The 26631-nt window shown below is 51.0% G+C and overlaps 2 protein-coding genes across 10 annotated transcripts; one reads left to right on the plus strand and one right to left on the minus strand.

Annotated features, from left to right (window-relative positions):
* Positions 1 to 1151: 1151 nt before the first annotated feature.
* On the plus strand, positions 1152 to 6276 carry LOC105492877 (complement C1q like 4). Of its 5 annotated transcripts, XR_011609166.1 has the most exons (4): positions 1152 to 2442; positions 5452 to 5591; positions 5794 to 5897; positions 6116 to 6276. XR_011609166.1 is itself a non-coding variant. In XM_024796338.2 (3 exons), the coding sequence occupies exons 1-3, from the start codon at positions 1906 to 1908 to the stop codon at positions 6162 to 6164; spliced, it is 726 nt and encodes a 241-aa protein (XP_024652106.2). In that variant the 5' UTR covers positions 1152 to 1905; the 3' UTR covers positions 6165 to 6276. The 5 variants fall into 5 exon arrangements, 3 of the variants coding, with proteins under 3 accessions (XP_024652106.2, XP_011758513.2, XP_024652107.2); XR_003020723.2 differs by having other exon boundaries at positions 5452 to 5897; XM_024796338.2 differs by lacking the exon at positions 5794 to 5897.
* Positions 6277 to 6960: 684 nt separating this feature from the next.
* TROA (trophinin associated protein) lies at positions 6961 to 16262 on the minus strand. 5 transcript variants are annotated; one of them, XR_011609167.1, is made up of 17 exons: positions 16160 to 16260; positions 14976 to 15190; positions 14573 to 14721; positions 14288 to 14480; positions 12615 to 12772; positions 12390 to 12527; positions 12115 to 12197; positions 11550 to 11602; positions 10939 to 11060; positions 9531 to 9659; positions 9355 to 9438; positions 9145 to 9204; positions 8607 to 8741; positions 8024 to 8452; positions 7753 to 7802; positions 7282 to 7475; positions 6961 to 7116 (listed from the first exon to the last, which is right to left on the minus strand). XR_011609167.1 is itself a non-coding variant. In XM_071071779.1 (16 exons), exons 3-16 carry the CDS (start codon positions 14714 to 14716, stop codon positions 7072 to 7074), a joined length of 2238 nt encoding a protein of 745 aa, XP_070927880.1. In that variant the 5' UTR covers positions 14717 to 14721; positions 14976 to 15190; positions 16160 to 16259; the 3' UTR covers positions 6961 to 7071. The 5 variants fall into 5 exon arrangements, 2 of the variants coding, with proteins under 2 accessions (XP_070927880.1, XP_011758515.1); XM_071071779.1 differs by having other exon boundaries at positions 7753 to 8452; positions 16160 to 16259; XR_011609169.1 differs by lacking the exons at positions 6961 to 7116; positions 7282 to 7475; positions 7753 to 7802; ... (2 more) ...; positions 9145 to 9204; positions 9355 to 9438 and having other exon boundaries at positions 12713 to 12772; positions 16160 to 16261.
* Positions 16263 to 26631: the final 10369 nt, after the last annotated feature.

The raw sequence follows: 26631 nt of genomic DNA on the forward strand, positions 1-26631 counted from the left end.
GACTTCCTCTCTCTACTCTAGATTCCCTCATTCTCAGTTCCAAGGTAGGAAAAATGGCATTTGTGGGCTTCAAATTTAGGGACTAAGAGGAAGACAAATACAAATACCTCCCTTCAAACAGCCCTCACGTATACATACACAAAGACAACACACAATCCACAATCGCACTCACCCAGGGACACACAGGGCCAGGATCCCATGGCCACCTCCACACTTTGGAGCACACTGTCACAACGCACAGGCCCAGAGCCTAGCACTGCTGGCAGAGCCGCCCTGCCCCCGCGTCTTCCCCACAGTTGATGTGTCACATTGGAGTCCAAACACGGACCTGGGTGTCTCTCTGCAGCGCGCCATTTACATTTCTCTCTCGATCTGTCAACCTGTCCCGGCTCGGTCTCTCTTCCTCTGTTTCTGTCTCTCCCTCTCCCCCTCTGGGGCTGTCAGTCCGTCTCTTTTCGAAGCTTTGTCTCTGTCTCTGCATCTCTATCTAGCTTTCCTTCTCTTTGATTTCTCTGTCGCTCCTTCTCTGCTTTCTTGTCGGTTTCCTGCTTGCTCCTCCGGGCTGCTCTGTTCTCTTATTCTCTCTCTCTCTCTCTCTCCACACACACACACACACACACACACACACACACACACACACACACACACACACACACACACACACACTCCACTCCGCGCCCCAATACTGAGGGGTGGGGGTGTGGGGTTGGCTAGAGATTTGCCTTTTCCACTTCAGGCCAACTAGTATCAGTTGAACCCTTTACCATGTTATTCGGTCACGGGCGCTAAGGGGCGTGGGGTGGCGAATTTCTATCTTTTCTAGTCCTTCTTATTTTGTTTTCTGTTTGTTTATGAGGTCCCTCCCCCTCATTTTACCTCGGGAACCTACTATGCGTGTTTGTATCGTGACCCCTCTTTATCCCATCGCTGTTTTGGGTTTCCTCTGGGCTCTGAGAATGCCAAACTCCGGGTAAAGGGTGAAAGTAAAGATAGAGTGGGGGCCGCGAGACCCTGAAGAACCCGCTCAGGGCCGGGAAGGAACCTAGGGTCGGTGGGGGGTGGAGGGGAGGCGGGGAGGACGTGGGTGGGGGCGGCTGCCTGCCCCGCCCCCGCGCTTCCCACTCTGGGCACCAGGGGTCGCTCCGCCTCTGGCCGCTTATAGTGGCTCCGGCCGCTCGGCGCCTCACACCACCCGCATCGCCGCCCGGGAGGGAGGGGAGGAAGGTTAGGGACGCGGAGACCGACCGCGCTCGCAGGACAGAGGCGCGGGCCAGGGCTCTAGCGGGGGCTGGGGCCGCGGCAGGGATAGCAAGGTGAGTCGGTGCTTGCCAAGAGGCAGAGCGCAAAACCTACCAGGAGATCGCGCCCGGTGAGCAGCACCCACAGCTCAGACCCCGGGACGTCCGGAGCGCGGGGAGTAGTCCCCTCTCCAGCCGGGAGCGGTCTATTTGAGCAGCCTGGGACCCAGGCACCGCGCCATCCCTGAGAAAGCAGCGGTCTGGAGAGCAGGCATCTTAGATCTGTAAGAAACCAGCCGTCTGAGAAGCCGCGGATCTCAGGTGCCCAGGATCGTTAGGACTGAACGGGAGGGTACTAGAGGACCACGGGCTCTGGACCGTCAGGAGCTGCCCCTGACGTAACCCACGAGGGGCCTCCCCTTGACAGACGGCTTGGGGAGCGGCACCGCCGCGGCGGGGACCCGGAGAGGCAGGGTAAGGGGAGTGGGGGGGCAGCCGTCGGGGGAGTGCAGACCCAGGCCCAAGGCGGGTCACCGCCTCCTGGGCCCGCGGAGAGTCCCGGGCCCCGGCAGCCATTGCGCCCAAGAGTGAAGAAGATTTGCTGGCCCTGGCCGCGTCGCGGCTGAGCCGCCGCAAGAGGGTGGCGGGTGCGGCCGTCGGGGTGGCCATGGTGCTGCTGCTGCTGGTGGCCATCCCGCTGCTGGTGCACAGCTCCCGCGGGCCAGCGCACTACGAGATGCTGGGTCGCTGCCGCATGGTGTGCGACCCGCATGGGCCCAGAGGCCCGGGCCCCGACGGCGCGCCTGCTTCCGTGTCCCCCTTCCCGCCGGGCGGCAAGGGAGAGGTGGGCCGGCGCGGGAAAGCAGGCCTGCGGGGGCCCCCGGGACCACCAGGTCCAAGAGGGCCCCCTGGAGAACCCGGCAGGCCAGGCCCCCCGGGCCCTCCCGGCCCAGGCCCGGGCGGGGTGGCGCCTGCTGCAGGCTACGTGCCTCGCATTGCTTTCTACGCCGGCCTGCGGCGGCCCCACGAGGGTTACGAGGTGCTGCGCTTCGACGACGTGGTGACCAACGTGGGCAACGCCTATGAGGCAGCCAGCGGCAAGTTTACTTGCCCCATGCCAGGCGTCTACTTCTTCGCTTACCACGTGCTCATGCGCGGCGGCGACGGCACCAGCATGTGGGCTGACCTCATGAAGAACGGACAGGTGAGATGCCCCTCCCCCCAACCAGCTCAGACTGGTCGCTCTCTAGATGTCCCTGCACTCATCCCACAACCTGAGATTATTCCCCCAAAAGGCGTCACTGAATCCAGGAACATGAGGCTGCCAAGAACGATAGACGGCTTCATTTAGCCACAGAGGAAACTGGGGGCCAGAGAAGGAAAACCTCCTGCCTAGGGCCTCAGGGAGTGTAGGAATGGTGTTAGAATTAGAACTCAGGACTCAAACCTGAGTGTCTCTGCAGCTGCGACCTCACATTGCAACTATGGGCAACACCAGATGTCTTTGGTGTCTGGCCCTGCCAACTGGCCTCTTTTCTTGTCCCGTCTTGGCCTATCCTTTCTTCCGCGGCAGCCCTCCTGGCCTTTGGGTCTCCCAGCCTTGCATTGGACCAGCTAACTGGAGTCCAGACTCCTTCGAATTAGAATGGAATTCATGTCTCAGGCAATAGGAAGTCGGCAGCTGTTCTCAAGTTGGGGGCATTTGGGTTGGATGTTTGAGGAAAAGGTATAAAAGGAAGAAAACATTAGCTTGCTCACTTCACCTGCGGATCAGTTGTCCTATTTCTCACCCCAGGGCTGGGGGCCTAGAACAGCCTTGCCCTCAGCTGAGTCTGTAGCCTGGCAGCTCAAGGGTCAGCCAGGTGGCTGGAATGAATGGATTTGAGGGAGGAAAGAGGCAAGGGACAGGTAGAAAAGCCTTGGACCCTAGCCTGGTCTTGTAGGCCCCACACCCTCCCTAGCAATCTCTCAGTATCCAGGTTCCGTGGTTCCCTGCCTTTGTGGGCAGTTGGAGTCACTGTTGCCTCTGTTTTCGGGGAATAGCCCCAAGAACTAAGCTCTAGCACCAAAATTTCACATAAAGTGGGAACTAGAGGCCACAGGTGTGGGGTAGGTGGGAGAAGGTGCCAGAGCTGCGCAGGCCGCAAAGGGAGGTTGGGGCTGAGTGGTGACCTCAGGATGTCCCGCATGAAGGGAGTGGTGGCTACCCAGGAGCTTCAGCCTGCGGGAGCCTGGTACCGCGGCAGCGTCTGCCTGCCCCCAGACCTGCTTTGGGGTCTCATCCCAGCAGGGCTGCCCCAGGAACCCGGGGAAAGGGAGTGAGTGTGCGTCCTCATGGAGTGAGAGAATATGTATATCAGGGAGTGTGTGTGACTGCGGAGTGCAAAGATGTTGAAAGTGGAGAGGTGTCTATCTGCATATAACACCGAGTAGGTGTGCTTTGTCTATGTGGGGTATCTGGGAGGAGGTGGAGGGGGCCAGTGTGTAACTAATTCGTGCGGGTTTCAGAGGGGGAGGGGACCGCGCAGCTCCCACTCTGTATTCTTCGGTGCGGGCGCTGCGGCCCTGGGGACGGTAAATAGTGATTAGAATAATGATGAATAATTAATGAGTTAATAACCAGCCCCTGTGGGACTCTCTAGAAGAGGGGGGCTGGAGGCCCGAATCGACCGCCGTGAGCCCAGAGGGGAGGAAGGGCTCCCTGTTCTGGCAGAAGACGACCTCCCCGCGCCTGGGCACCAGCGGGTGCTCGGTCGGGAAATCCACGCCCACAGGCGAGAGGGCAACAGTGCATCTCAGCATGGCCTGCACTCTGTGGCACACGCACAGGCACACCTATGCTCCACCACTGGGGAAGCCAACCCTCCATGAGGACTGACAGGAGGTCCAAGTCGGTTCAGAATTTTAGAAATTATCCTATAGGCAAATTTTTATTTTATTTTATTTTTTATTTTTTTGAGACAGAGTTTCGCTCTTGTTGCCCAGGTTGGAGTGCAATGGCGCTATCTCCACTCACCGCAACCTCTGCCTCCTGGGTTCAAGCGATTCTCCTACCTCAGCCTCCTAGTACCTGGGATTACAGGCATGCACCACCACGCCCAGCTAATTCTGTATTTTTAGTAGAGACAGGGTTTCTCTATGTTGGTCAGGCTCTTCTCAAACTCCCGATCTCAGATGATCCGCCGACCTCAGCCTCTCAAAGTGCTGGGATTACAGGTATGAGTCACCGGGCCTGGCCGGCCAATTTTATTTTTTAAATGACAATAGTAATTTGAAAATGCATTAAAAATAATTTAGGAATGGAAACCACTGAGCCAGATGCGGTGGCTCACGCCTGTAATCCCATTACTTTGGGAGGCTGAGGTGGGTGCATCACCTGAGATGAGGAGTTCGAGACCAGCCTGGCCAACACAGTGAAACCCCGTCTCTACTAAAAATAGAAAAAATTAGCAGGGCGTGGTGGTGGGCGCCTGTAATCCCAGCTACTAGGTAGGCTGAGGCAGGAGAATAGCTTGAACCCGGGAGACGGAGGTTGCAGTGAGCCGAGATCGCGCCATTGCACTCCAGCCTGGGCAAGAAGAGCGAAACTCCACCTCTTAAAAAAAAAAAAAGGCCGGGCGCGGTGGCTCAAGCCTGTAATCCCAGCACTTTGGGAGGCCGAGGCGGGCGGATCACAAGGTCAGGAGATCGAGACCACAGTGAAACCCCGTCTCTACTAAAAATACAAAAAATTAGCCGGGCGCGGTGGCGGGCGCCTGTAGTCCCAGCTACTCAGGAGGCTGAGGCAGGAGAATGGCGGGAACCCGGGAGGCGGAGCTTGCAGTGAGCCGAGATCGCGCCACTGCACTCCAGCCTGGGCAACAGCGTGAGACTCCGTCTCAAAAAAAAAAAAAAAAAAAAAAAGCAAACCACTGTTCTGAACACACTTCACACGTAGTAATTCACTTAATCCTAACACCCTATGAGGTGGGTTCTATTATTATCCTTCACTTTATAGATCAATTTGAGGTCCAGAAAAGGCGTGGAATTTGCTCCGCGTCACACAGCTAGTGAATGGCAGCGCTGGAGCAACTCCGCCATGTCCTACCCTCCTTCCTGGTCCTCCCCAGACCCTGCGGCGGCTGCGCTGCCGCCTTCGCACGCCCAGCAGCCCCGACCCCTCCCGTCACCCCAGCTCCACACCGAGCATGAGGGGGTTCTTCTCCCTCGATAGGTCCGGGCCAGCGCCATTGCTCAGGACGCGGACCAGAACTACGACTACGCCAGCAACAGCGTCATTCTGCACCTGGACGTGGGCGACGAGGTCTTCATCAAGCTGGACGGCGGGAAGGTGCACGGCGGCAACACCAACAAGTACAGCACCTTCTCCGGCTTCATCATCTACCCCGACTGAGCCGGCCCCGCCCCGTGCCCCCGTTCACGCCTTCTCTCCCGTCCTCACCCACCTCCAGCCCGCCCCACCCGAGGCGCCACCCCACCCTTTGAGAGCCTGGTGGTGGGGTGGACCCTCCCGTTCCTGGAGGCGGCCTAAATGGGCGAACTCTTGGTGCTCAAGGGTATAAGTGGCCGGAAAGAGGAGGAGACCCGGCCGGAGGAGCAGAGCGACTTCCGGAGGGATCACCCGCACCCAAGTGCGCGCTGGAACCCAGAGGGGCAGAGGTCGTGGCTCTCTCATTTGTACAGAGATGGGGAGCAGTTTTACTAGCGGGATTCAGAGGCCCACAAAGCCGGAGGGAAGCCCCGCAGCTTGCGAGGGAAATAACAGAAACAGGAGGAGCCCATTTAGGCAAGAGAAGACATTAAGACAGGGTAGTGCAGGTTCGCCGTCACGACAACTTTCTCTCGCCACCCTCTCCTCCCCTCATCTCCACTTTCAGGCTCAGGCTCCAGCCTTGGCAGCCTTCTGTGAACTGGAGGAACCAGTGAATTCTTTCCTGGCATTTAAAACGCATTCTGTACAGTCTCCATTCCCCGCTATCCGGACTAGGCCCCAGGGCTACAGCTGCTGCTGCCTCGTCCAATAAAGTGAGGTTGGGGGATTGTGTGTGGCTGCTTAACTTGGTGCATAGACTCGGGGGGAAAGTGGTTGACCCTTTCCCTCATTCCTCTAAAGGACTCCTACTGTGCTGTCCGTCCCTGCCAGAGGCAAAGTTTTAGTTAATTCCAGTCAAGGCCTGAGAAAAGGGGTGTGTGTGTGTGTGCTTCTACTCTGCTATGGGGAGGAAGAGGGATGGTCTCAGTTTCAGGAAAGCTTTGGGGCCTCACGTTGTAGGTGGAGGGAGACAGCAACCTAACAAGGGAAGATTCCAAAGGTCTGGGTCTGGTTCTTCTGCTCTTCTGCCCAGTGCATGCAGAGAGTTCCAGAAAAGGAGCTCTAGGGGGTGAAGGAGTAGTCTAGGGTTCCTGCAGGTTAAGTGGAACTGATCTCAAAAGGCAAGGGGAACAGCGGTTCCAATTGCTCACCAACATATTTACAGAGCTTGGGAGTGGGCTTGGCAGGAGTGGGATGCTCAGAGCTTGCAAGGGAGTGGGCTAGGCAGGAGTGGGTTGCTTCCTTCCCTTTCAGGATTCAGGACTCCCTTCTGGATGAGAGCCTGGGGGATCCCAAGAGCCCAGCGCAGTCCTCTGAACTGGAGGACACTGCCACCCTGTGGGCAATGGGAGAGTGACAGCAGTAGCTGGCCTGTTTGGACAGTTAGAACTCATTAGCTAGACATGTGGATACTTTGGAAACTTTATTGAGGACAAAAGTGGTCGGCTCCCAGTCCCATGGGCAGACCGACAATAAATAAGGGCTAAAAGGAAGAAGCACGGTAGGGCAGGAGTGGTTGTCTCATGATGGAGAGCCCCGGGGGGCAGAGCCAACTGGAATGAAACACTGGAGAGAGAGAAGACCTTGTCACAGCCCAGCCAGCCTTGCACTGTAGCCAAGCCTTCCTGCTGACCTCTCTGTGAAGGAGCCAAGGTGGCCCCCTGTCCCCGTTCCCCACCTCCCATCAGGCTCACTGTGCAGCCACAGCTGGGCTGTGGGTTGGAGTCTCACCAGGGCATCCTGCCATTCGAGTAATGTAGCCACAGGGTTGGTGCAGACCCGGGTGGGGCCTGAGGGAGGGGCTCGGCTGGTGTAAAAGGCACACTCATCGTCCAGACGAGCCTCATGGAAGCAGTGGATGGCGGTTAAACACGATTTGAGGCGCTCCCTCAGGGCTAGGGTTCGAGGGGCCAGACTGCTGAGGCCTGAGGGGCATGGAGAATTTAGAGGGCGGTCTGGAGTCCCATACTTCCACCATGTACTGTCCTTTCCTCCTCCCCCACCAACGGGGCCAAGCCAATTAGGAGCACAGGGCTGGAAGTGCAGCCCCTCCCCTCTTCCTGAGGGAGAGCCAGGCTGGGCCAGGGTGGAAGGTGTGGAAGCATGGGATTGCCTGGAGCAGGGGTGGGGCAGGGCAGGGGTGCAGCTCACAGTGAGTTGAGGACCTCTTGTGTTCACACTCCTTCCCAGCCAACTCCTTACCTGCCTGGCCTGCCGGGGTTCTCAGAGACTGGAGTGAGCAGATAGGGGGGCTGGCACAAAGCGGGTGTTGGGAAGAGAAGATCAGGCTGGTGGTTGCTGGAGCCCACTGACTGCAGCAGGGTGGTAGGCTGGACTCTGGACTTCTATGTTCCAGGGTGCAGGGCTCTGATGCCCCCAGCTCTACCCTAGGGTAGGGCTCTGGGGGTCCAGACTGCCCCTGGGTGCTGGGCTGAAGGGGACTGGGTTCTGCTGGAGGGCAGGGCTCTGGTACCTCAAGCTGTTCCTGCTGAGAGGGCTCTGGTATCTCAGGCTCACTCCTACAGCAGGACTCTGGGGACCTGGGTTCTGCTGGAGGGCAGGGCTCTGGTACCTCAAGCTGTTCCTGGGGGGAGGGCTCTGGTGTCTCAGGCTCACTCCTACAGACGGCCTCTGGCTGCCCAGGCTCCGCTGGAGGGCAGGGCTGTGGTTCCCCGCACTCCTCTGGAAGGCAGGGCTTTGGCAGCCCTGAGCATTTTAACAATCCAGGAAGGTGGGAAGTCCCAGAGTTATGCTCTGTGACATTCAGATTTCTAGAAATCTCAGTCAGCAGGGGCTGAAGTTCAACCATATCCAGAGAAGAGCCTCCGTTAAGGGGGGCACACTGGCCCCCTACCAGCCCCTCTATCTCCTGTCTCAACAGCTGCTGCAGGATACCGATGCGCTGTGGTGGGAGAGAGCACCCCAGTGTGACATCAAGATGTGCATTCAGTAGTCTACTTACACTGTCCTATTCCTGACCCCCCATCTCTTTTCCTTCTTCCTCAGCCCCAGTCACTGTTCAATAGACATCAAAGCTGTTGCCCACACAGACTCACTTGAATCTTCACCTCCTGGAGGTCGGGGGTTCTGTTAGAGTGGGGTTCAGAAGGAGTGGCCACAGGTGGTTTCCCAGACCCCTCCAGTGACCTTATACAACTCTCCTGGTCAAACAACCGGACGGCAACCTGCTCCTGTCACCAAGGAACAAGGCACACAAGAAAGCCAGGATGGGGCAGGAGAAAGACCAGCCTGAGTCCCACCCTCATGAGGAATAGATTAAAGCCGCTGACTGAGAGGCCCTAGATGTACATTAGGAGGGGCAGCAGAGAAGCAGGGAGAGTTAGGCAGCTTTTCCAGAGAGCATTTTCTAATTTTTAAAATTTTTAGTAGAGACAGGGTCTCACTATGTTGCCCAGGCTGGTCTCAAAGATCTGGGCTCAAGCAATCCTCCCACCTCAGCCTCCCAAAGTGCTGGGATTACAGGTGTGAGCCATCATGCCTGGCCCAGAAAGCACATGTGTCTCAAACTCCTGGGCCTTCAGGCTGGCAGCACAGGGCAAGGAATCTCAGTAGGGGGAGCCTTCTGATACTTACCCAGGGCAGGGCAGGATCTTCAGAGCAGGACTGAGGGGAAACACCACTCAGCCACCGGGCCTGGCACAGAAGTGAGATGTCAGCAAGGCCTGACACCCACAGGTGGCACTCAACCTCCCCTTGCTTCTGTCTTCCCTCTCCTGTACCCATCCATCTCCTTTCTCCCCTAGCTGTGGCTTCTGCCAGCCACCTCCCCATGCCCTCTCTTACCTGCTGAACTCTGGGGGTTGATGGCATGGGCGTGAATCGGGTTTTAGGTTGAATGGTGAGACGCCGCAACACTGAATATGAGGTCTGGGGAGAGATGTGGGTGGCTTAGCAGACCTAGCAAGGATCTCTGGCCAGACTGTTCTGCCCCTGCCCAGCCCCCAGTTGTTGACACAAACCACAGTTGGAGGGCCTGGGGAGGGTACACGCTGAGCCCGTCCAAAGGGTGATGGACATGGCACCACATGGCCAGGCAAGGGCTGGGCCACAGGGGCAGGGGAGGGCATCAGGTGGGAGTCACGGCTGTCCTGTGAAGAAGAAAAAGGTGGAAGAGTGATCCCTGCCCCCTTTGTCTTCCTATATCTTGTTCTCACTACAGCAGCCAGCGTGATTCTTTTAAGACCTAAGTCAAGCCAGGCATGGTGGCTCAGGCCTGTAATCCCAGCACTTTGGGAGGCCAAGGAGAACAGAGCATCTGAAGTCGGGAGTTCGAGACCAGCCTGACCAACATGGAGAAACCCTGTCTCTACTAAAACTACAAAATTAGTCAGGCGTGGTGGTGCATGCCTGTAATCCCAGCTACTCAGGAGGCTGAGGCAGGAGAATCACTTGAACCTGGGAAGCGGTGGTTGTGATGAGTGGCGATCATGCCACTGCACTCTAGCCTGGGCAACAAGAGTGAAACTCCGTCTCAAAAAAAAAAAAAAAAAGACCTAAGTCAAATCATGTCACTTTCTTGATCAACCCTTCTCCCCATGGCTTCCCACTACTTCCAAGAAAAGCCAAGAACTTACACTGGTGTACAATTCCTTACCCAATCTGATCGTGTTATCACTAAAACCATATCTCCTACCGCTCTCCTTACTCTGCTTCAATCTCACTGGCCTCTCCTTTTTGCCGATCCTCAAATATGCCAGGCACATTCCCTCCCCAGGGCCTTTGCCTCTTCAGTTCTCTTGGCCTGGAACATTCCTTCCCCCAGATATCAACATCTCTCACTCCTCCTCCAACCCCTGGTCTTCACTTAAACATCATCTTCTCAATAAAAGTTCCCTGACCAATCTATTTTAAATTGCAACACCAACTCCCCTGCTCCCAATTCCCCTTTAATGCCCTATTATTTTTATTATTTTTTTATAGAGAACTTACAGTCATCTGAGACACTATTTTATATATGTGTTTATTTCTTGTCTCCCCCTTCTAGAATATGAACTTGTTTATTGCTGTATGTCCAGAGCCTAGAACACGGCCTGGCACTCAGTAGGCTGGTGCTACTCAGTAAATATTTGTGAAGTGAAGGGATGAATCCTTTTGGCTGACAAGTGGCAGATCTGTCTCACCCTTAGCACTGATCTGATGGTGATACAAATATGATCTCTCACCCCAGGCCCTAGACATTTGATAAAGAGAGGTCAGTTTCACATTGGAGAGGGACTGGGTGCATCTGGGGTAAACCTACCCAATAACATCCTGAGGCCCAAGACTGCCTGGCTCTACCTACAATTCTCAGTGTTGGCTGCTGCTGCGAAATTCTCCCAAGCATCTCCTGCACCTCCCACCCACCATCCCAGGAGAGTTGCATCTCACCCTGGTATGTGTCATTTCTCGGTTTTCTCTTAATGGTACTCGCTGGGCCAGACCAAGAGAGGCCACACTTCCTTCATCTGAGCGAGTGACAACCTCATGTTCTCCTTTAGGGAGAGAGAAAGCTAGGAAGAAACGGGACATTTGTTGTAGACTCTAGAACACCCACCAAAGTTTGGCACAGGGTTCTACAACTTCTGAAGAGGGTATATTAGTTTAATAGCCCCCATTGCACTATTAGGGACAGGAACCCATCCAGCAGCCCCTCAACACCCAACACTATCTCAGTAAACACTTACTAATCTGAACGTCTGAGTAGGCTGGGTATGTGGTGATGGCACTTAGGGGCTGGGGATAAACAGTGAGTGGAAGATAAATCTTGCAGGAAGTGGCAGAGAGAGGGCCGAAATGAAGACCATCTCCTTTGACACAAGTGCAACTGTGCCAACCTCTGGCCTATCTAGAAAGTCTCTTCTTCTTCTCCTTCTGACCTAGCCTCCCAGCCTCCCACTTTCTCATGCTCCCTCCCAGCCTGCTGAGTTTTATCTGATCTTGTTCCCTGCTTCAGGCAGCCCAACTGCCCCTGTGCTCTCCCCACAGCCAGACACACTCACCAGGCTGGACTGGGGTCTCCAGGAGCAATCCTGAGGCCTGGCTCACTGAAGTCCTGATGACAATAAGGACAGTAGCCAGCAGTCACTGAGTACCAAGTATGAGCTGGACATGTGCTAAGTGCTTTACAAACATCATCTCATTTCATTCTCATGACAATTTCTAATGATGATACAAATGTTATTCTCACTTGACAAAGAAACCAAAGCTCAGAGAGGTGAAGGCAAGCTTGCACAACTAGTAAGTGGTAAGAGTTAGGATATAAACCCAAATCCCATTTATTGCCACAGTCTATACTGTAGCCACTAAACAAAAGAGATAGCACATTTCTGTCCTCCCTGTCCCCCCATGACTTGAAGAAACTGATGTCACACTGAGGCCTGCCTGTGAAGGCCTGAACCCTATCCCAAGGGCTCATCCTGGGTAATCACAGGTTTCTTGCTTCCCCTTCAGAGTTGGTGGGGAGTCCTAAAGCTACTGGAAGGCCCCAACTCTGGGGGACTCCTGTATCAGACACTGGTTCATTCTTTTCCAGATGACCTTCTCCCACACCCTCTCCTTTCTCACCGGCTGCTGCCAGCTGTCTCCCTTCTTAGCTCCTGGAAACTGGGGCGAGTGGAAGGGTGAAAGGAAGGTCCTGAAGGTGAAATCTGATCCACAAGAGCAAGAGATGAAAACGGAATCAGAGGTGGACCCTAAACCCTCAGGCCTCACCACCAACCCCATCTCCCCCAATAGGATCCCTTGCCTCATCATGAGGTACTTCCTCTCCCAAAGGCCAGCTTTGTCCCTGGAAGGAGCTCCCAGAAGCACCAAGTATCAGGCCTCTCAAGGGCACTCACCAGAGCCTGTAGCCTCTGGGGGCACAAAGTCTGGCCTCGAGGTCCTGGTCCCTCCAGCCTTGAGAAGCAGGAAGCCCTGGCAGGGTCCAGTCGGTGAGTGGGAGTTCTGGGGGCCAAATATGCAGAGGCCCGAACACCCTGGGACACCAACAGAGGCTGTCAGCACAGCTCAGGATGCCCACCTCAGCACCCCCAGCCTGGTCTCCTCACATCCTGTTTCATTACCTGGCCCCTCTGGGTGGTGCCTCCCTGACTTCCTCGAACCAGTACTCTCTTAGCAAGACTAGGCTGGCGCCCCAGGTGACAGCTCTTCACACCCTCACCTGACAGGATGGTGGCCAGGGCTGCAGGGTCAGCCACAAACTCTATGGTCCCTGGAGCCTCTGCAAGGAAAGAGAAGGAAAGGTAAGAAGGAACAGGAAGGGGGAAAGCTGAGGGGGATAGGGACCCTAGCATAGTCACTTTGAGATACAAGGTGAGCAAAAGAGACTCATTCAATTGAATTTGGCTTTTTTTTTTTTTTTTTTTTTTTTAAGCAATAGATGGCTGGGCGTGGTGGCTCACACCTGTAATCCCAGCACTTTGGGAGGCTGAGGCGGGTGGATCACTTGTGGTCAGGAGTTTGAGACCAACCTGGCCAACATGGCAAAACCCTGTCTCTACTAAAAGAATACAAAAATTGGCTGGGCATGGTAGCTCACTCCTATAATCCCAGCACTTTGGGAGGCTGAGACGGGCAGATCACCTGAGGTCAGGAGTTTGAGACCAGTCTGGTCAACATAGTGAAACCCCATCTCTACTTAAAAAAAAAAAAAAAAAAAAAAATTAGCTGGGCATGGTGGCACACACCTGTAGTCCCAGCTACTCAGGAGGCTAAGGCTGGAGAATCATTTGAACCTGGGAGGTGGAGGCTGCAGTGAGCCAAGATCATGCCACTGCACTCCAGCCTGGTGACAGAGCGAGACTCCGTCTCATATAAATAAATAAATAAATAAATAAATAAATAAATAAAGCAAACAAAAATTAGCCAGGTGTGGTGGCAGGTGTCCGTAATCCCAGGTACTTGGGGGAGGCTGAGTCATGAGAATTGCTTGAACCTCGGAGGTGGATATTGCAGTGAGTTGAGATCATGCCACTGTCGTCCAACCTGAGGGATACAGTAAGACTCTATCTCCAAAAAAAAAAAAAAAAAAAAGAAAAGAAAAAAAAAAAGAAAAACTAAAAAGAAATGGGGTCTCACTATGTTGTCCAGGCTGGTCTCAAACTCCTGAGCTCAAGTGACCCTCCCGCCTCAGCCTCTCAAAGTGTTGGAATTACAGGCGTGAGCCACCACACCTGCCCACCAAATGTTCATAGAATGTTACATAAGACACTATTCTAAGCATTGGGGTCCCATAAGAATAAGACAAAGCCCCTATCCTCAAGAAGCTATCATCAAACTATAGACAGGTAACAGACTCAAGCCAAGGTATATACATGTTATAAAAGAAGTACTGCAAAGTATTAGGAGAACAAGTGACATGGGGAACTGGAAAAGGCTTCAGAAGAAGTGACATTTATTATTTATTTATTTATTTATTTATTTATTTTTTAAAGAGATAGGATCTCCCTCTGTCATCCAGGCTAGTCTCCAACTCCTGGCCTCCAGTGATCCTCCCGCTTTAGCCTCCTGAGTAGCTGTGATTACTGGTACAAGCCATGGCGCCTGGTGAGATGACATTTTGCTGGAGGAAAGGGAGATCTTCTAAGAGCAAAGAGCTTTCCAGGAGGTGGAACCAGGACTATCACAGTAAGCAGGAGACAGCAGGAGTGAGTGCAAAACCCCAAAACCCCACTTTTACCCTTCCTAGTTCCCTACTCGGCCATGGAGGCCATGTTACCAGGGCTCCAACAGGTACCTGTCTGGGCAGGGGGCCCAGGCCCCACATTTTGACCCCTAGGGCTAGGCCTGAGCTCCTCCAAGGGGTTCCGAGGCTGAGGGATCCCCACCAATCTTTGTGATGTCTCTGCCTGGTGCTTGGCTTTGGGCCTAGGGCCTGCTGAATCAACGAGGGGGCGTTGAATATTGAGCGGTGGTTTCTGCAACCATCTCTAGGGGAGGGAGGGGGGACAAAAAGGTGAGGTTTAGTGTTGGGGTGCATTACTGGTGTGACTACTGTCTTCCCCCATTAGGCCGCTCTTACCCTTGGATCTTGGTTCTCCTGGTCCAGGGCGCACGATGTAACAGTGGGGAAAGGCGTGCGTTTCTGAGAGCGTACCGGAATCTTGCTAGGGGTAGGAGATACACCCCGGAGGAGGGGATCCCTCGTGGCTTGTCGGGTGGTCATGATGGCTACAGTTGAGACGGGGAAGAAGGCAGGTAGAATCGGAGATCAAAGATCAACCAGTTCTCGGGGCACCTGTCCTGCCATCCCTGATACCTCTGCCCTAATCCACGCGCCCACAAGCCCCCGGCGCCTGCAAGACCGCTCTTATGGGTGCTACCTCCAGACACCCCGAAACTACTCTTTCGCCCTCGGACCTCGAACTGCCCTCGTCCCTATGAGCCCAGCAGCCCTCGTTCCCTCCAAGACCCCCGTGCCTTACCTTACCGAGAGCCCCTCAGGGCCGACCCAGCTTCCTCCGCTTTTCGCCTGACTCTCTCGGATACGGCTGGAGCTACTTCCTCAGTTTGTAAAATACGCCAAGCTCCTGATTGGCCCGGCCGCGCTCCCGCGGAGGCCTGTGTAGCCAGACTCAGCAGTCCAATCCGCGGGCTTCGCAGGAGGGGCCAAAAGAAGGACCAATTGTCGAACCGCTTTCTGGCCAGGAAAAAAAAAAAAAAAACAAAAAAAACTGACTCGGCTCAATCAGCCAATCCGAGAGTGGAGCGCCGCTGGAAGGCGGGGAAAGAGGAAGGATGGGGCAGTTCCGAGGCCGTTCCGAGGCCGGGGAAGGCGTAGCCATGGGAGCTCTCGCGAGGCCTCGGGACCGGCGAGGGGCTGGCCATTGGCAGAAAGGGGCCGTCGCGGCCCTGAGAGGACGGTTGCTTGTTCTGATTGGTGCCAACGGTGTTGAAGGCTGGCCTGTGCCCCCACCCGGCTTGACCATAGCACTGCGCCAAGCTTTGGGGACGCCATTCCAGATACCCATAGAAAATATCTGCGTCCGGGCGCGGTGGCAGGCGCCTGTAATCCCGGCACTTTGGGACGCCGAGGCGGGAGGATCTCTTGAGCTATGAGTTTGAGACCAGCCTGGGCAACATAGCGAGACCACTCCCACCCCTGTCTCTACAAAATAATAAAATAATAATATAATAATAATAATCCCTGTGCAGTGGTGCGCGCTTGTAGTCCCAGCTGCTCTGGAGGCTGAGGCAGGAGGATCGTTTTGAGCCCAGGAGGTTGAGGCTGTTTGAGTTGTGGTCACGCCACTGCACTCCAGCCTGGGCAACAGAGAGAGACCCTGTCTTAAGGATAAATACATAAATAAATAAAGAGGGAAAGAGAGAGAGAACATCTGCACGTTGTCTCCAAGATAAGGAACTGCCTTCAAACAGGCAGAGGGCTGAAGGGAATCGAACTGAGCCTAACAATATGTGTGCTCCTTGGAGCCTCACAACCCAGTGAGGTGTCTGGTGAGGTGTCTTTCATTTCACTATAGGTAACAAGACTCATTGTTTTTGAACTCAGTTACCACAGCACCAGAATTGAATGACTACTCACAGCTGGGCTTTCCTTGCCTCCAGGTTGCCTTTTGCAGATCTAGAGGTCTGGGGAGAGGGGGCTCACCTGCTGGTTATTGGTGGGCAGAGCTGTGAGACTGAGAGATCCTAGAATATCCTGCTTAAGATGGACGGGGTAACCCCTAATGGGGGACAGGAAATGAACACCACTTTCAAGTTGACAGAACTCTGGTGAATTTTCCCCACCAATCACAGAAGTTATTCTTACACAAGTCAGAAACGAGGAGTTACTCCTTAAGTCCTCCCACTCCCTTTACATATCCCATCTCTCATTCACTCTCACTAATTTTACTATTTATGCATTTTTGAGACAGGGTCTCACTCTGTCGCCCAGGCTGGAGTGCAGTGGTGCGATCTCAGCTCACTGCAGCCTGGACCTCCTGAGTTCAAGGATCCTCCCACCTCAGCCTCTCACCTGGGACTACAGGTGCCCCCCACCAGCTAATATTTGTTTTTTTGTAGAGACAGGATCTAGCTACATTGTCTAGCCTGGGACTGCAGGTGTCCTTCCCAGCACTTTGGATGGCCCAGGCAGATCTCTTGAGGCCTGGAATTCCAGACCAGCCTAGACAATGTAGCAAGATCCTGTTTCTGTAAAAAAAAAAAAAAAAAAAAAAAAAAAAAAAAAAATTAAAGATATGTAAGGTATCTTTACTAATTGTCTGTATCTTTAAAATTCCTCTACTTTCAGGCTGGGCACAGTGGCTCATGCCTGTAATCCCAGCACTTTGGGAGGCCAAGGCAGGTGGATCACCTGAGGTCGGGAGTTCAAGACCAGGCTGACCAACATGGAGAAATCCTTCTCTATTGACAACACAAAAATTAGCCGGGCTTGGTGGCGCATGCCTGTAATCCCAGCTACTCAGGAGGCTGAGACAGGAGAATCACTTGAACCTGGGAGGCGGAGGTTGAGGTGAGCTGAGATCGCACCACTGCACTCCAACCTGGGCAACAAGAGAGAAACTCCATCTCAAAAAAACCAAACAAACAACAAAAAAAATTCATCTACTTTCGGCTGGGTTTATGCCTATAATCCCAGCACTTTGGGAGGCCAAGGTGGGCGGATCACCTGAGTTCAAGAATCTGAGACCATCCTGACCAACACTGTGAAACCCTGTCTCTACTAAAAATACAAAAATTAGCTAGGCATGGTGGCTGGTGCCTGTAATCCCAGCTACTCAAGAGGTTGAGGCAGGAGAATCGCTTGAACCCAGGAGGCAGAGGCTGCAGTGAGCAGAGATTGTACCACTGCATTCTCCAGCCTGGGTGACAGTGAGACTCTGTCTCAAAAAAGAAAAATTTTCTTTCTTTTCTTTCTTTCTTTCTTTCTTTCTTTCTTTCTTTCTTTCTTTCTTTCTTTCTTTCTTTCTTTCTTTCTTTTTCTTTCTTTCTTTCTTTCTTTCTTTCCTTTCTTTTTCTCTTTCACTTTTTTCTCTCTTTCTCTTCCTCTCACTCTTTCTTTCTCTTTCTTTTTCTTTCACTTTTTTCTCTCTCTTTCTCTTCCTCTCTCTCACTCTCTCTCTTTCTTTCTTTCTTTCTCTCTCTCTCTCTTTCCCTCCCCTCCTCCCCTCCCCTCCCCTCCCCTTCCCTTCCCTTCCCTTCCCTTCTTCTTTCTCTTGAGATGGAGTCTTGCTCTGTCACCCAGGCTGGAGTGCAGTGGCCTGATCTTGGCTCACTGCAGCCTCCACCTCCCAGGTTCAAGCAATTCTCCTGCCTCAGCCTCCTGAGCAGCTGGGATTACAGGCGCCAGCCACCATGCCCAGCTAATTTTTGTATTTTAGTTGGGACAGGGTTTCACAAATGTTGGTCAGGATGGTCTCGAACTCCTGACCGCAAGTGATCCACTTGCCTTGGCCTCCCAAAGTGAGCCACCGGCCCATCTACTTTCTTGTTCTTTGTTAGCACCACCCTAATCCACCTCAGTTTCACCTAGGCAATTGCAAGAGTCTCTTAGTTGGTCTCCCATCCCTTAGTCTCTCTTTCTTTTCACACTCTTCCATTCTCCATATAGCAGCTAGAGTAATCTTTCCAAAATGCACATCCAGTCAGGCTACCACTATCCCTTGACCTCTCCCCACTGAAACCTTCCATCTTCCACCACTCTTCCCCTTCTATTAATACCTCCAACTTCATGGCTTCTTTCAATTCCTCAAGTTTGTCCTGATTGCTCTATATGGTCCCTGTTTCTGGAATGTCCTTTTCACTTCCACTTTGCCTATTTATGCCTCCAAATTGATTTCCATTGTTATTTCCTCAGGCCTTCCTTGAACCCCTTTACCTACCACCCACCCTAATCTAGTAAAGACCTCTTGGCTATGTGCTCTCAAAAACTAATGTTTGTTTCCTCAGAGCATGTATATTAGTTGGTAATTATATATTTATCAATGTGAACATAATATGTTTACTAAACTCAGTTTCCCCCAATAGACCTCCAAGGAGATGATGAAGGTAACCCTCTATTTTTGGCTTACCATCATATCTTTAGTACCTTGCATTATCCTTCGTAAAAGTGCTCAATCCTTGTTGAATGAGTCAATAGACAGATGAATATATGATTGAATGCATCAACAGGAAAGACCTCCAAGAAGAAATAATGTTTGAACTTCCTCTTTAAAAAAATTTTTAAGGTCAGCCTTGGTGGCTTACACCTGCAATCCCAGCACTTCGGGACACGAAGGCAGGCGGATCACTTCAGGTCAGGAATCTGAGACCAGCCTGGCCAACTTGGCAAAACCCCATCTCTACTAAAAATACAAAAATTAGCTGGGTGTGGTGGTGCATGCCTGTAATCCCAGCTACTCGGGAGGCTGAGGCACGAGAATCACTTGAACCCAGAAGTGGGAGGTTGCAGTGGGCGGAGATCATGCCACTGCACTCTAGGCTGGGGGAGAGAGTGAGTGAGACTTTGTCTCAAAAAAAAAATTTTTTTTTAAATGTACACTTTTTTCTTTTTTGTATAGAGATGGAGTCTTGCTATGTTGCCCAGGCTGGTCTCAAACTCCTGGGCTCAAGCCATCCGCCTGCCTCACCTTCTCATAGTCCTGGGATTACAGATGTGAGTCACCATGCCAGCCTGCTTTTACTTTTTTTTGATTAACTCTGTTTTCATCCTTATGACTACATATAATCTAATTCATTGCTTATAACTGCTACATAGGATTCCATGGTAGGCATCCATTATACTTTACTTGCCCATTCCCGACTTCTATACACAATGCCAGACAGTTATCTCTTACATAGTCCCCTGTGAGCCAGTTCAAGAATTTCTCTGGAACATATTCCTCGGAGTGGAATTTCTGTGGTAAGGTATGTGCATGCTCAATTTTACTAAGTAGCATCAGATTATTTTTCAGAAAATCTGTAGCTATAAACCGGGCATGGCATGCACTTGTAGTCCCAGCTTCTCAGAAGGCTGAGGTAGGAGGATTGCCTGAGCCCAGGAGTTTGAAGCCAGCCTTGATAACATGGTGAGACATTCTTTAAAAAAACCTGAAAAACAAAACAAAACAAGAAAACCCAGGTCTGTAGATGTTTACAGTATCAACATTATTACTGTCAGTTTTTATTACCTCAGACCCTTCCCAACACTTAATATTATACAACTCTCTAATATTTGCAATTCTAATGTGTATATTAAGTGTACTCTTAGTTATTTAAAATTACATTTCTCTGATTACTAGTGAGTTTGAGTGTTACTTCATATTCTTCTTTTTTTTTTTTTTCTTGAGATGGAGTCTCACTGTGTTGCCAAGGCTGGGGTGCAGTGAAATGATCTTGGCTCACTGCAAACTCAGCCTCCTAAGTTCAAGTGATCCTCCTGCCTCAGCCCCACTAGTAGCTGGGATTACAGGCATGTGCCACCATCCCCAGCTAATTTTTGTATTTTTCATAGAGACAAGGTTTCGCCATTTTGGCCAGGCTGGTTTCCAACTCCTGACCTCAGGTAATCCACCCACCTTGGCCTCCCAAAGTGCTGGGATTACAGGCGTGAGTCACTGCACCTGGCCATTTCATATTCTTATTAGCCAACAAAACTTCCTCCTCTCTGAAATGCCTATTCATATCCTTTGTGCTATTTTTATTTTGGATTCCTGTCTTTACTTTTGTTCCTTCATAAGATTACACTATATTATGAATATTAATCCCGCATTCACTTTTTAAAAAATTATTTTATTTTATTTTATTTATTATTGTTACTTTTTGAGATGGAGTCTTGCTCTGTCGCCCATACAGTGGCCCGACGTCGGCTCACTGAAACCTCCACCTCCCGGGTTCAAGTGATTCTCCTGCCTCAGCCTCCCAGGAAGCTGGGATTACAGGCACACGCCACCATGCCGGGCTAATTTTTGTATTAAGGTTCTTCAGAGAGACATAACCAACTGGATATATGAGAGGGGATTTATTAGGGAATTAGCCACATGATCACAGAGGCAAAATCCCATGATAGGCTCTTTGCAAGCTGGGGAACCAGAGAAGCTGGTAGCATGGCTCAGTCCAACTCCAGAAGCTTCGGAGCCAGGGAAGCCAACAGTACAACCCCCTAGTTGGAGGCCAAAGGCCTGAAGACCCCTGAGAGGCCACTGGTGCAAGTCCCAAAGTCCAAAAGCTGAAGAACCTGTAGTCTGTTGTACAAGAGCAGGAGGAGAAAAAACAGATTGCTCTGGAAGGGAGAGTTTGATAATTCCCCCACTTCTTCCTGTTTGTTCAAATCCACCCCAAGCGGTTAGATGATACCCACCCACACTGAAGGCAGGTCTTCCTCTCTCAGTCCAAGGACTCACAGCCAATCTCCCCTGCAACACCCTTACAGATACACGCACAAACAATGCTTCACCAGCCATCTAGGCATCTCTCAATCCAGTCAAGTCGACGCCTTAAATTAACCATCACAGGGCCTGAGGGTTAGGTGGTCAGAATGTATCAAGGTTGGGCTGGGCGCAGTGGCTCATGCCTGTAATCCCAACACTTTGGGAGACTGAGGCAGGTGGATCACCTGAGGTCAGGAGTTCGAGATCAGCCTGGCCAACATGGTGAAACTCCTGTCTCTACTAAAAATACAAAAATTAGCCAGGCATGGTGGCGGGAGCCTGCAATCTCAGCTACTCGAGAGACTGAGGCAGGAGAATCACTTGAATCCAGAAGGCAGAGTTTGGGGTGAGCCAAAATCACACCACTGCACTCCAGCCCGGGTGACAGAGAGAGACTCCCTCTCAATAAATAAATAAATTAATTAATTAATTAAATAAAAGCATACTGAAATATTTGAGGCAATATATTATCAATTTGCTCTCAAATGGTTGAGAAAAAATGTTATGTGTATCCTTGCAAATGTTCTGTAAGTTTAAAATGGTTTCACAAAAACAGGGAAAAAAGTTACTCTTTGGAGAAGCTTCAGATGGTTTCCCACAAGTCAAGGTTGTTCCAGCACTGTTGCTGTTAATATTGGAAATTTTCTATGATGGTGTAAGAAAAATAAATCAACAGAATCAGGGTTGGGCACAGTGGCTCACGCCTATAGTCCCAGCACTTTGGGAGGCTGAAGTTGGTGGATCACCTGAGGTCAGGAGTTAGAGATCAGCCTGACTAACATAGTGAAACCCCATCTCTACTAAAAATACAAAAGTAGCCGGGAGTAGTGGTGCATGCTTTTAATTCCAGCTACTTGGGAGGCTAAGGCAGGAGAATCACTTGAACCCAGAAGGTGGAGGAAATCACATCATTGCACTCCAGCCTGGGCAATAAGAGCAAAACACCATTAAAAAAAAAAAAAATCAAACAAAACAAGAAAAACAAAAAATCTAACAAGGTATAAAGATTGAAAGGGAATATGTAAAACCGTTTTGTTTACAGAGGACATAATTATCTCAGTAGAAAACCTAGAAGAATCAATAGAAAAATAAGAAAAGAGTTCATTGGATAGAAAATCAATTATATTCCCCCACTAAGAAAATATTTGCGGCCGGGCGCGGTGGCTCAAGCCTGTAATCCCAGCACTTTGGGAGGCCGAGACGGGCGGATCATGAGGTCAGGAAATCGAGACCATCCTGGCTAATACGGTGAAACCCCGTCTCTACTAAAAAATACAAAAAACTAGCCGGGCGAGGTGGCGGGTGCCTGTAGTCCCAGCTACTCGGGAGGCTGAGGCAGGAGAATGGCGTGAACCCGAGAGGAGGAGCTTGCAGTGAGCTGAGATCCGGCCACTGCACTCCAGCCTGGGTGACAGAGCAAAACTCCGTCTCAAAAAAAAAAAAGAAAAGAAAAGAAAATATTTGCAATGTTTAAAGTGGATATGGGGAGCCAGATGCGGTGGCTCATGCCTGTAATCCCAGCATTTTGGGAGGCTAAGGTGGGTAGATCACCTGAGGTCAGGAGTTCAAGACCAGCTTGGCCATCGTGGTGAAATGCCATCTCTACTAAAAATACAAAAATTATCTGGGCCTGGTGGCGCACACCTATAGACCCAGCAACTCAGGAAGCTAAGGCAGGAGAATCGCTTGAACTCACAGTGAGCCGAGATTGAGCCACTGCACTTCAGCCTGGGCGACAGAGCAAGACTCCATCATAAAAAAAAATAATAATAATAGATTGGACGCGGTGGCTCACACCTGTAATCCCAGCACTTTGGGAGGCCAAGGCGGGCGGATCATCTGAGGTTGGGGGTTCAAGACCAGCCTGATCAACATGGTAGAGATCAACAGCCCCATCTCTACTAAAATACAAAAAATTAGCTGGGCATGGTGGCGTGCACCTGTAGTCCCAGCTACTCAGAAGGCTGAGGCAGGAGAATTGCTTGAACCCGGGAGATGGAGGTTGCAGTGAGCCGACATTGCACCACTGCACTCCAGCCTGGAGACAGAGCAAGACTCTGTCTCAAAAAAGTAATTAATTAATTAATATAATAATAATAAATAAATAAAATAAAGTGGATATGGAGCTGGGCGCAGTGGCTCACTCCTGTAATGCCAGCACTTTGGAAGGCCGAGGCAGGCGGATCATCTGAGGTCAGGAGTTCTAAACCAGCCTGGTCAACATGGCAAAACCCCCTGTCTACTAAAAAATACAAAAATTAGCCAGGCGTGGCCGGGCACCATGGCTCACGCCTGTAATCCCAGCACTTTGGGAGGCTGAGGTGGGCAATCACCTGAAGTCAGGAGTTTGAGACCAACCTGGCCAACATGGTGAAACCCCGTTTCTACTAAAAATACACAAATTAGCCAGGCATGGTGGCAAGCACCTGTAATCCCAGCCACTTGGGATGCTGAGGCAGGAGAATTGTTGAACCCAGGAGGCAGAGGTTTCAGTGAGCTGAGATCGGGCCACCACACTCCAGCCTGGGAGACAGAGCAAGACTCTTTCTCAAAAAAAAAAAAAAGAGGTCGGGTGTGGTGGCTTACACCTCTAATCCCAGCACTTTGGGAGGCCGAGCCGGGCAGATCACCAGGAGGTCAGGAGATCGAGACCATCCTGGCCAACATGGTGAAACCCCATCTCTACTACAAACACAAAAATTAGCTGGGCATGGTGGCAGGCGCCTAGCCAGTTGTCATATCTCTTTAGTCTCCTTCAATCTCAAACAGTTCTTCATTTTTGACTTTCATAACCTCACATTTATGAGGATTATGGGCCAATTATTTTGTAGAATTTCTCTGTTTGGGTTTGTCTGATGTTTTCTTATGATTAAACTCATGCTATAATCTTTGGCAGGACTGTCACAGAAGTTATGCTGTTTTCTTCCTACTACATCCTATTAGGTGACTCCCATTTCAGTGTGTCCTGTTACTTTAATTATTAGATTCAAGTGGTAGCCAGGTGTGGTGGCTCATGACTGTAATCCCAGCACTTTGGGAGGCTGAGGCAGGAGGATCGTTTGAGTCCAAGAGTTGGAGACCAGCCTGGGCAATATGGTGAAACCCTGTCGCTACAAAATTTTTTTAAAAAATTAACTGGGCAGCCGGGTGCCGTGGCTTAGGCCTGTAATCCCAGTACTTTGGGAAGCCGAGGTGGGTGGATCACCTGAGGTCAGGAGTTCGAGACCAGCCTGGCCAACTTGGTGAAACTCTGTCTCTACTAAAAATACAAAAATTAGCTGGGCGTGGTGGTGGGCACCTGTAATCCCAGCTACTCAGGAAGCTGAGGCAGGAGAATCACTTAAACCCGTGGGGTGGAGGTTGCAGTGAGCTGAGATCACACCATTGTTCTCCACCCTGGGTGACAGAGCGAGACTCCATCTCTAAAATAAATAAATAAATACATAAATAAAAATTAGCTGGGCATACTGGTGTGCACCTGTAGTCCCAGCTACTTGGAGACTGAGGCAAGAGGATCACATGAGCTGAGAGTTTGAGGCTGTCGTGAGCCAGGATCTGATCACTGCACTCCAGCCTGGGAGACAGAGAGAGACCCTGTCTCAAAAACAACAACAACAACAACGAAAAAAAAAAAAAAGTGATATCTGCCAAGTTTCTCCACTGTAAATTACTCTTCACTTTTGTAATTAAGAAGTATTTTCTGGCCGGGCGCGGTGGCTCACGCCTGTAATCCCAGCACTTTGGGAGGCCGAGGTGGGCGGATCACGAGGTCAGGAGATCGAGACCATCCTGGCTAACACAGTGAAACCCCGTCTCTACTAAAAATACAAAAAACTAGCCGGGCGTGGTGGCAGCGCCTGTAGTCCCAGCTACTCGGGAGGCTGAGGCAGGAGAATGGCGTGAACCCGGGAGGCGGAGCTTGCAGTGAGCTGAGATCCGGCCACTGCACTCCAGCCTGGGCGACAGAGCAAGACTCCGTCTCAAAAAAAAAAAAAAAAAAAAAAAAAAAAAAAAAAAAAGAAGTATTTTCTTTGGGAGGCTGAGGCGGGCGGATCACGAGGTCAGGAGATCGAGACCATCCTGGTTAACACGGTGAAACCCCGTCTCTACTAAAAATACAAAAAAAATTAGCCGGGCGTAGTGGCAGGCGCCTGTAGTCCCAGCTACTCCGGAGGCTGAGGCAGGAGAGTGGCGTGAACCCAGGAGGCGGAGCTTGCAGTGAGCCGAGATTGCGTCACTGCACTCCAGAATGGGCGACAGAGCGAGACTCCGTCTCACAAAAAAAAAAAAAAAAAAAAGAAGTATTTTGTGTGGGGGGCGCTCTTGTTGCCCAAGCTGGAGTGCAATGGCGTGATCTCAGCTCACTGCAACGTCTGCCTCCCAGGTTGAAGCAATTCTCCTGCCTCAGCCTCCTGAGTAGCTGGGATTACAGGCATGTGCCACCATACCTGGCTAATTTTGTATTTTTAATAGAGATGGGGTTTCTCCACGTTGGTCAAGCTGGCCTCAAACTCCTGACCTTAGGTGATTCACCCGCCTCGGCCTCCCAGAGTGCTGGCATTACAGGCATGAGCCACCGCACCTGACTTCTTTTGCTTTTTAAAATTATATCAGTATGAACTCATAAATTCCTATTCAATGGACCACTATCCAGTTACTAATATTGTTTTTTTCTTGACACTTTTTCTCTGATTTGGCCAGTGGGAGTCCTTTCAAGTTGCCTACTGTATCCTTTTAACATAACCTCATCACTTCTTTTTTTGAGACAGAGTCTTGCTTGTTACCCAGGCTGGAGTGCAGTGGCATGATCTTGGCTCACTGAAACCTCTGCCTCCTAGGTTCAAGCCATTCTCCTGCCTCAGCCTCCCCAGTAGCTGGGATTACAGGCGCGCACCACCACACCCAGCTAATTTTTGTATTTGTAGTAGAAACGGGGTTTCACCATATTGGCCAGGCTGGTCTTGAACTCCTGACCTCGTTATCCGCCCGCCTCGGCCTCCCAAAGTGCTGGGATTACAAGCCCGACCACCTCATCACTTTTAAGCATTCTTATGCTCCAGCATAGCGACATGTTCGATGGAATATTCTGTATATGTCTGTTAGGTTCATTTTGGCTATAGTGTTGTTCAAGTCTGCCATTTCCTTATCGATTTTCTGTCTGGATGATCTATCTATTGTTGAAAGTGGGATATTGAAGTCCCCTACTATTATTATGTTGCTGTCTATTTCCACCTTCAGTTCTGTTAATATTTGCTTTATATATTTATTCTGATGTTGGGTGCATATATATTTACAATTGTTATATCCTGTTGATGAACTGACCCCTTTATCATAATAATAGAGGTCTGAAAACAATAAAAAGTTAATGAAAAAGATGTAAGAAAACAAAGAGATTAGAATTAATATTGTTAAAATGTTCATACTAACCTAAATGATCTACAAATTCAAGCAAGCCCTATCAAAATTCCAATGGCATTTTTCACAGAATAGAAAAAAACAATAAAAAAATTCATATGGAACTACAAAGGACCCCAACTAACCAAAGCAATTTTGAGCAAAAAGAAGAAAGTTTCATGACATTAGTCTGGGTAATGATTTTTTTTTTTCTTTTTGGAAATGAACCTAAAAGCACAGGCAACAAAAGCAAAAATAGACAAATGGGATTGCATCAAACTAAAAGACTTCTGCACAGAAAAGGAAACAATCAACA

Source organism: Macaca nemestrina, chromosome 10 (assembly GCF_043159975.1).
Source record: "Macaca nemestrina isolate mMacNem1 chromosome 10, mMacNem.hap1, whole genome shotgun sequence".
Classification (NCBI taxonomy): domain Eukaryota; kingdom Metazoa; phylum Chordata; class Mammalia; order Primates; family Cercopithecidae; genus Macaca; species Macaca nemestrina.

Coding starts and splice junctions, on each gene's coding strand:
- LOC105492877 (XM_024796338.2), top strand. CDS start 1,906: ATGGTGCTGCTGCTGCTGGTGGCCATCCCGCTGCTGGTGCACAGCTCC. Junction 2,443..5,451: donor ACCTCATGAAGAACGGACAG/GTGAGATGCCCC, acceptor CTCCCTCGATAG/GTCCGGGCCAGCGCCATTGC. Junction 5,592..6,115: donor CACGGCGGCAACACCAACAA/GTACAGCACCTT, acceptor CTCCACTTTCAG/GCTCAGGCTCCAGCCTTGGC.
- TROA (XM_071071779.1), bottom strand. CDS start 14,716: ATGACCACCCGACAAGCCACGAGGGATCCCCTCCTCCGGGGTGTATCT. Junction 12,773..14,287: donor TGGGCCCCCTGCCCAGACAG/GTACCTGTTGGA, acceptor CTTTCCTTGCAG/AGGCTCCAGGGACCATAGAG. Junction 12,198..12,389: donor CCCAGAGGCTACAGGCTCTG/GTGAGTGCCCTT, acceptor CTTGTGGATCAG/ATTTCACCTTCAGGACCTTC.